This window comes from Arachis duranensis, chromosome 2 (assembly GCF_000817695.3).
Source record: "Arachis duranensis cultivar V14167 chromosome 2, aradu.V14167.gnm2.J7QH, whole genome shotgun sequence".
NCBI lineage: Eukaryota > Viridiplantae > Streptophyta > Magnoliopsida > Fabales > Fabaceae > Arachis > Arachis duranensis.
In genome coordinates, this window is record NC_029773.3 from 2,197,456 (window position 1) to 2,207,041 (window position 9,586).

Here is a 9,586-nt window from a genome sequence, read left to right on the forward strand (position 1 = left end):
GGTGAACGATGACGAGGAGGGTGAGACGGTGGTTTGTGGTTGATGCTGGAATTGGATGGCTGAGAACATTGAGAGAGAGAGGAGGGAGGAAGGAGATGATAGTGTGGAGAGAAGGGTAATTTAGGAATTTTATTTAATTTTTTAGGGTTTGGATAATTTTGTTTGTAAAAACAATTTTTTATGAGTACAAATAGTAATTTCTTTTTTCTATGGGTAGATATGTCAGTGTTTTCAATTTTCGTGGGTACAAATGGTAGTTTACTCTAATATTTTTTTTAATTATTTTTATCCAATCCAAATTGAGATGATTAATCACCACCAGATTGTTTTATAAAAGTTACTCAAGCTATTAATACCAAAAAAATAGATCATTTTTTGTCTTTACAAATTTTGACATTCATGCATGTCATCTAACAATAGCTCCCACTTCTTCCTCTTACCATTCATAATTTTCTACCAATCAATGCACATGTACTTCTGAAAGATGATGTTTCACTTTCAGATTAGATTTATTCTAGATAGATAGCTTTTCTACAAATACTTTTTTTTTCTTTTGTGAACTATCAAAAATATTTTCTGATGCATTAATTACCATTTCAATATTAAGAAAACAATTTTTCAATATCAAGTTTTTAACCATCCAAACTTCCTCCAAGTTGATCTATTGCATGTTGGAAGTAATTCTAGACTTGCTTTGCTCAAACGTAATTTGTAGCCCTTTTAATCATTAACAATATTTCCGAGTTTATTTCTCAAACCATACAACAAAATCAACAGCAGAAGGTAATTTATTGCATAGCTGATATACTGCTTAAGTTACATTTAAATACATCCATAACATTAAGAGTTTGTTCGGTAACTATCTTATCTGACTCCATAGTCTCAATATATCTGCATCTGCCTTAAAACACTTGTCAAACACAACCTAAGAGTTTATTCCTTAATGACTATTATAAGACACATTTGGACTAATAACAAGGTCTATTCTCAGATTCATCAAGTCCTAAGAAACTTGACAAATGCTTCCATGTAATCATGGTGAAGCTTCAAATCTCCTACAACTTTAGCAATTTCTCTTGTCTTGATTCTAAGCTTCTCTCCTTCCTCCAATACCATAGCTTCTCTGACGCATTTGGCTATGTCATCTCTACTAAATGAACCATCTTCATTATTTCTCTTCACTTCAATGGCGAGACCCTTATCAACCAAAGCCTTTGCATTGAGAGGTTGATCAACAACGAATGGCAACACTACAAGAGTGTGGCCAAACATCAAAGTCTCAATTATAGATCCCCAGCCACAATGAAACAAAGACCCCCCAATAGATTTATGTGCCAAAATTTCCTTTTGTGGTGCCCATCCAAAACAAACTTTTCCTCTCTTTGATGTTCTTTCACAAAATCCAAGAGGCAGAGAATCATGATCATGAATTGCCCAACTTGGTTTTCTCAATGTCCACAAAAATTGAAGTTCAGAAATCTCTAATCCATAAGCTATCTCAAAAACTTGCTCTTTGCTCAACTTACACTCACTACCAAACCCAACAAAAACTATCGACTTTGTTGCTTGCGCATCAAGCCACTCGAAAGTCTTACTCCAAGACTCATCAACAAGTCTTCTCTCTGGCATCTCCGGAGGAAGCAAACCTATAGGAATCACTGGCTTATCAATAAGCTCTTGATATAGATTCAAATACTCACCTTCCATCTCATAGCAGCTGCGAAATGATAGAGCATTTGCACCGTCTATTACACTGGCAAGCCTATCAATGTCTCTTAACCCAGTCACGTTTTCTATGTATGCATCTTGATAGAACGCAATGGCCTCGTTTTGTTGAAAAGCCACCGAAGACGGAAAATTCACCCATTCTCTTGGTGATGTTAGGACTTCTGGCGATATTGGTGCTCTTATTCGACCGGGTGGTCCAAAGAACACAATAGTGGAAGCAGAGTAAACAGAGTAGTACATGAGTTTCACATGAAGCTCTTGAGCAATCTCTACAGTCCAGTGTGCATGAAAGTCACAAATGATCCAATTTGGTTGCAACTTAGACACAAATTCCTTCACTGGATTTTGCATTTGATCCCATGCCAACTTCAGGTACTGAATTTTATCAAATGGAATGTCCACAGTGGCCTTACCACCACAGAGATGTGATGAGTCTATTGATGATGGAAAATTCATTTCAATCAGGTGTAGCAAATGAGATAAATCTGAAGGTGGTTTTGGAAGCCTTTGAATGTTCTTTGGTGTTGAAATGAAGGAGACATGAATGCCTAATTTGGCTATGGCAATGGAGAGTTGGAAAAATGGAATCAAGTGGCCAAATGCAGACCATGGAAGCATCACCACATGATGAGTTGCATTCTCAGACATTTTTTTCCTCTGTTTTTTTCTTGTGTTTATCCTATGACTTTTGATGGACATATATGTATATAGAAACAAAAATACATGCTAGATTTTCTTTCCATGTATGACTATTCAAACTTTATTATGTTAGGGATTGGCTAATCAATTTCAAGGTACTTTATTATTTGAAATATTTGGTTTCTGGCTGTCTCACACTTACTATTTTTTATGCAACAAAAATAGTAACTTTGTGGAATGTAACAAAATTGCATGGGATTGGGGAACACATCAAGTCAGAGATATCCAAATTTCATAATGACAACCTTATCTTTGAATCTTATAGTTCCTTTGAAAAAAACAAAAGAAAAGTGGTATTTGTCATCACAAAAACCAAACATACACTTAGCAACAAGACATGGTAACTTTGAAAATTCATAGCAGGGGAGAGCTTAATTGGCTTTGCTCTAACTTTTCATTTTTTTTAATTCTTTCTTGCAAGTGGTATTGCTTCCGTGTCACCAACGGATAATGCTAGTCTTTGAGGAAACTATATTAAACTAGGAACATTTGGGCACCACATTTTTTGTATGTGTATCATGGTAACATATTATGAGGTTATCAATAACAATAATCCATGTTAGTTGTCTTATTTTAATAATTTGTACATTGATAATATCTTAGTCCTAGTTTGATTGTTTCTAAAACAAAGGGAAAAAAATGCAGTTACATCAAGGCAATAACACACATTTAATCTGCTCCAAAAATAATGTTGAGTAAAGTGACAATTAGATCCTCGAAGATATTGACCATGGACTAATTAGTCTTTGAAGAAAAAAAGTACCAATTAAGTCCTTTAAGATAGTAAATGGTGGACATGTATGTCCTTATATCAATGAATAGTGCGGAACAAAATGGAATTGTCTATGTATTTTTTTATTTACAGCGGTGCATATCTCGTTACTGTCACATGAGTAGGAAAACGATGTAGTTTTGGACAGTGAAACATTTATTATCTTTTGAGTTTTCATATATCCTTTATCAGCTGCTTTTTATTTATCACAAATCCTATTAAAACAAGTGAAGTTTTGCTCCAAAAGTTATTATCTATATGACTATCTTTTATAGATAGACATGTCAGAGTAATTAATAATACATATAAGCATCACCGTTAAGTTTTAGTTGATGAATTGATAGAAGGACATTATGTGTCCACCGTTGCTATTCTGGAGGACCAAATTGGTAATTTTTTTCTTTAGGGACTAATTAGTCCGAAGTCAAAATCTTCAGGAACATAATTGTCACTTTACTCTTATCATCATACAACATAATAATTAATAGACTAACAACAATAATCATATTCGGTACATAGGTTGATTTGGCAACAACTTCATCATACATAATCTCTTCTACACTACACTGAGCAGAAAAGCAGCTTCTGTTTTGCTTTCAAGTTTACATATTCTTTTCTGCTATTGCTATCAATTCTGTTTTTAGAATCTTTGACCTTCTCTGCTCAATCTTCAATGTATCTACTACAGGACTCAGAGATTACAAAAATACACAAAGTAAAAAGATTTCAAGACTAAGTGTTTGTCATCACAGAAACCAAACACACACTTATCATTCTACAAACTTTCTTTTCTTTTTATTTTCTATACCCTTTTGTGAGAATGTTGGATCATTCTTTAATTATGTCCCAAAAGATCAAATATTCTAGGACAAACTGCACATATCAGGATAACTAGATCATTATCTAAATTCATCATATACATATATTTTATTTCTTTTTTAAAAAAAATAGAAAAAGAAAAAAAAAGAAACTCACCACCGTTAAGTGAAGCTGATAGAAATGAAATAGTTGTCTAGAATGAGATGTGATGAGTTTGGAAAATCCAAATTAATACTTGTGATGAAAAAACATTATTAAAATATTTAATTGCAAAATTATTAATTCAATCTTAATTAATCATATGTTAATTATTAATTTTGTGATGCAGGTTCACAATTGGGCCGAAAAAACAAAAGTTGTTGCAACTAAGTCCATATTTGTTTTTGATAAAAGCTTCCTATGCTTGATCCAAACCTACCAGAAAAGCAAATGCTTTAAATGGGCCAGCAATTGTGATAACAAGCCCAATTAAAAGGTCTTGGTATAAGACCAAAAATGCTTGGTCCGAAATTAAAAGGAAATGGGGCACAATATTGTCTTATTCATTTTAAACTAAAACCCATTTCTTTAGTTATGTTACAAGCTTCAACGGATACAAGCATAATACCATGTGATGGATTCCAAATTTCATTAAATTACCATTTATTGCATGGGAAACATGAGAGAGAAATTTGCAGCTGAATTGATTGATTGTCATAAGTGCTGCACGCTACCTTATGCAAGGGAAGTAAAAGCAAATTATTTTTTAATTTGTTTAATCACTTTGAATTGCTTTTACTCCACATACTCTCTTCTCTCTCATCTCTTTCTTCTTCTTTCTTCGGTCTTTAACCAGGAAGCCATGGAAGCTACTTGGATCTACCGAAAGGAAAGGAAAGCAAGCCTAAAGACCATCGAGTTGATGGTACAAAAAAAAAAGAAAAGTATGCTGTGGCTGAGATTATCACCAAAGGTGGTAAGATTTGGTGAGGTAATCTGAGATCCTTCATACTCAAAAAGAAAGATGAAGATTCGACCAGCAAGGAAGATCTTTGGAGGCATGGCTTGTCTTTGATTCTGCTCAACCACCACAGGAAGTAGCTAGAGTGGCGAAGTGATGGTTGAGGCAGAGATTGAAGCAGATGAAGTCATCATCATCATGAAGCATTAAGGGCCAGAAATCCATCTTGGAGAGGAAGCCAAGGATGGAGCGCTCGGATTGATGAAGAGTGATGACCAAGGAAGGACTAGAGGTATTTGCATGTTGGTTTTTGCATGAGTTACCTCTTCTCTCTCTATGACCGAACCGGTTGTGTGTTGAAGGAAAAGAAGCTGAGCTCGGGTTTGTGTTTCAACTGTGAAGGTTTCACTTCTCTATAAAAGGGGTGAACAATCATGGTTTGATTCAAGGAGTAAGGTTTGAGAGTGCAAGGCACAGAGTTCTCAGAGCTACCTAAGCTAGCAGTTCTTCTTCTCCTTCAATGTTTTCTGTTTAATATTTTTCTGTTTAATTTTGTCATGTCTTGAGTCTCATGAAAAAAGGCAAACAGTGAAGTTTGTAAGAAAAAGCCATAGAGCGGAAAAAGGCAGAGAGTGCAAAATTAAAAGAAAAAGCCATAGATGTCTTAGAGTTCCTTTGTACATTTGTGTTGTGTTTCATGATTCTGTGGGAATCCCCTTGTAAGTTGGGTTAGCACTTTAAAATTTGTAATCTGGATGATTATAGTGAAATTCCATCATTGTTGTAATGGAGACTGGATGTAGGCTGCACTGCACTTAGCAGCTGAACCAGGATATATCTGGATGTAATCTTCTATCTCTCTTCCTACTTCAATTCTGTTTTTACTGTTCAGATGAAAAATAAAAAATGTCTCGTGTTAAGTGACGAGACAAAATGAAAATGTCTCGTGGCTAGGGACGAGCTAAAAACAGAAAAGTTTCCTCTAAGTACAGCAAGTGTTAGCAAGCAAAAAGGGGCTAAGATTCAACCCCCCATTCTCTTAGCCACTGAAACCATCAAGATGAATAACTCTTCATCTGTTCAACTTAGAGTTACAAATCCAGCAATCAGTTGAAGGCAAAAATCCAAACTTATTGTTCGAGTTCGCGATAAGGATAGACATGGTGCAATATGTTACCAAGATTCAGATAGCATGTTGGTTTGACACTGATATATCTCTGTTTACAAAAATGAGAGACAAGGAAGAAATAGTTATTATTACAAAAGAGTTTCTCTTAGTATTAGAAATAGTTTATTATAGTTATCTACAATTAATTTTATCTAATGAATCGATATCTACCGTTAAAAAATATTACACAGCAATAACTTGATCCTTTTATTTTGAAAGCTAATACACCTCATGCTCATTCCTTTTAGTATCCTACATGAATCTTGCAACACAAAAGCTGACTCTCATAAAGAATTGGCAAAGACAAAAACGACATTTTATAATGGTTTTCTTTCCACAAATCAAGCTATCATTTTATTTTGTTTCTATGTAAAACAGAAAAAAAAAATTATAGAGTAATGTACAGGAACAAAAGCTTTTCACTGATAGGTGTCACTCCAACTTTCTCCATCATGTCCTTTGTTTTCTTTCCTGTTCATTCTCGTTTAGATACTAGCATGAAGCCGAAATCAGAAAACACAGCTTCTGGTTCACAACACATCAATCCAGCTTGCCACCTCAAATGAATTTAGAATCAAATAAAGATATATTGTCAATGTATAGGATTACATTTTGATTTATGCACAAGCCACCTGCAAAAGATGGTAAAAACTGTAAATTTGATTCATCCATTCGTTTAATACATATAAAACCATTCTTAAATGTTGGACACACACAAAAAAAAAGGATATCCCTTGTCTTTCAATTTTTGTGTCAAGGACATCATGGTAATTCTTATTCCTCTTTAAATGCGCCTATTTTGAAAATATGAGAGTTAACAAGTCTTACATATAGCAATGACTGTTTATCAAAGTAACAGGATATTTCTTTGACTACAACTGCAAATTGAGGGCTTTCCTGATAAATGAAAGAAAAGAATGCAAATTTTGCTGTTGACATATCAGTTCAACAAGTTAATGTTGTCTAAAGAAAGAGAAAACTTTTTTGCTTCAAGGATGTAAGGGATAAAGAGCAACTAAGCCAGTAAGCTGAGCTGGCAGAGTTGGTTAGTTAGTTATAAAATCAGCTAGTGGTTGTTAGTATCAATCTCAGGTCTATCAACAGTAGTTGCTGTAAGAGCTGCTATATAAGACTAAAAGTCAATGTAATAATCAGATAATGAAATCATTTTTTTCTCTTTCACACTCTATGAAAGGAGTCTTCTAGATCTCTCTCTCGGCTGGTGTGTTCTCATTCTCTTCTCTGAAGAGTTCTGATACCATCACAAAGGAATAGGAAATTTATGCATGTGTGAATTTAATTGTGTTATCATGACAAACATGAAGATTAGAGAATTACCTGCTCAGAAATCCATATTCAAAAATTGTCTATGCATTGACTTCAATGACAGAGATGTGAGAAATTTTGGGCCAAATTTCTGGGTGCTTCTCCTGGCAATGTTGGCTCAGCAAGGGAGAATTGTCAATTTGGAGACGTAAGAGAGAGGAAGGCAGATTTTCTCCTGCCATATTCTCCAGCTTCCGACAGTTGGAAATGTGTAATTGTTGGAGGGAGGTGAGGCGGAGAAGCCCGTTGCACTCCAATGTCTCTAGATTATCGAACCCAACTATCTTGAGAGTGGTAAGGGAGGGAAGGTGAGGCAGAGAACCCACCTCTTAGTAAGATGAGTGAGGTTGTCCAAGTTGTCCATCGACGATAGACTCCTCCATTGTTTCTCGATATTAAGCTGTTTCAAGTTAGGCGGGAAACCACCTTCTGGAAACCTATAAACTTTCTGGCAAGAATTTATGTCCAAAGAGTGTAAATTAGGGAGAAGAGTATTCATGTGACGTGGCAATGCCTCCAACTTGGAGCAGAAGCTGACATGGAGATGAGTCAAGTTGGGTGCAGCCAGTCCTTCTCCTGCTAATGACACTAATTTGCAGCACCAACTGATGGTGAGACGTTGAAGAGCCACGTGTGGTGGCTCTGACATTGAAACTGATTCTAGATCTGAACACCATGATATCTCGAGATTCTTGAGATTGGGAAAGGCATCCAGCGACAACGCGGTCAGTGAATCGCAGCTGGAATGTATTTGTAGCTCTTTCAAATCACACTTCCGTTGTTGTTGCTGCGGGAATTCCAGTTTGCTGCAATCCAAGATTTTGAGAGTTTTCAAAGATTTAGGTAAACAATTGCCTGGAAAGGATACAGCAGACGAACACCTTGATATTTCTATTGTGTGCAGGCAACTTAGATGGTTAATGCTCGTTGCACTAAATGCAGACTCCACTACAGATTCACATCCCCTAATTGATAAAGTATCCCCAAAATTTATTAGCAGCTTTGGAGACTCTCCTTCATGATCTTGCCGTATTTTCGTTGACAAAGCATCCCGAGAAATTAATCGCATCTCTTGAGACCCTCCTTCACGATCTTCCTGTATTTTCAGTTTGTGAACATTCGAAAAATCAGATGAAGAAATGATTCTCAAGAATACGTGATTAAGCATTTCTCCCTTTAACATTGGACAATTTTTCACTTGAAGCTTCCTGAGTCGAGGAAAAGCTTCCGACTCAGGTACGTGCCACACCTCCCAACATGGCATGTCATCAAACTCCAAACTCTCAAGTGAGGGAAATGGTGCAATATGCGAAGAATGATGATCTCCTTCATTCTTGTAAAACTCCTCGCCAATACTTCTCAGCTGATCCAAACCTCGAATGCTCAGGGACTTAAGAGATGGCAGCTGTCCAAGTGAAGACAGCATGCAGCAATTCTTGCAAGACTCTAGAGATACACTTGTCATATTGTTGTAGGAACAGCTCCCGAACCAATCTGGAAATATTGTACCCTTGTATCCCTTGATTCTCAATTTTTTCAAGCCAGTGTGCGGTTGCAAGCTGTTGAGTATACCTCTTTCTGTTTGTGTGTCTAAAACCATATCATCACCTGAAGACCATTCCAGGAATAATTCATCAATGTGCTTCTTGTCTATCATCCTTGCACTCCTTGCCTGATTGACATCAACAACATTCTCCAATTCCTTAATCTCAAATGATCCATGAAGATTTAAAAGCCCTCCTAATTCTTGGATCCCATTCTCTTTATGCTTGCCCACAACATAGAAATATAAAATGCACAACTGTTTCAATTTGCTCATTCCTCTGGGCATTTCTTCCAAAAAGGTCGTCAACCTAAGATCAAGATGCCGTAAATTCACAAGCTTATGCATGCCACTAGGCAACATAGTCAAGCCCAAACATCCATACAATATTAATGTTTGTAGATTATGCAAGTTGCACAATGACTCCGGCAATGTGTGAATGTTTGCCCAAGAGAGATTCAAATAGCGTAGATGAATCAATTCACCTATCGCATCAGGCAGTACTTTAAGTTTAAAAAAGGATAAAACTCTGAAGTTTTTAAACTTTGATGCTATGCTTTCCATACAACAAATCATCTATATTCAACCCTG

General features: G+C 35.9%; 2 protein-coding genes across 2 annotated transcripts; both read right to left on the reverse strand.

Moving 5' to 3' along the window:
* Nucleotides 1-933: 933 nt before the first annotated feature.
* Nucleotides 934-2,376, reverse strand: LOC107472742 (putative UDP-rhamnose:rhamnosyltransferase 1). Its single transcript, XM_016092267.3, has one exon. The coding sequence runs from the start codon at nt 2,374-2,376 to the stop codon at nt 997-999; it is 1,380 nt and encodes a 459-aa protein (XP_015947753.1). The 3' UTR covers nt 934-996.
* Nucleotides 2,377-7,732: 5,356 nt separating this feature from the next.
* LOC127744802 (putative disease resistance protein At3g14460) lies at nt 7,733-9,358 on the reverse strand. Its single transcript, XM_052257220.1, has one exon. It carries the CDS (start codon nt 9,356-9,358, stop codon nt 7,733-7,735), a length of 1,626 nt encoding a protein of 541 aa, XP_052113180.1.
* Nucleotides 9,359-9,586: the final 228 nt, after the last annotated feature.

Coding starts and splice junctions, on each gene's coding strand:
- LOC107472742 (XM_016092267.3), bottom strand. CDS start 2,376: ATGTCTGAGAATGCAACTCATCATGTGGTGATGCTTCCATGGTCTGCA.
- LOC127744802 (XM_052257220.1), bottom strand. CDS start 9,358: ATGTTGCCTAGTGGCATGCATAAGCTTGTGAATTTACGGCATCTTGAT.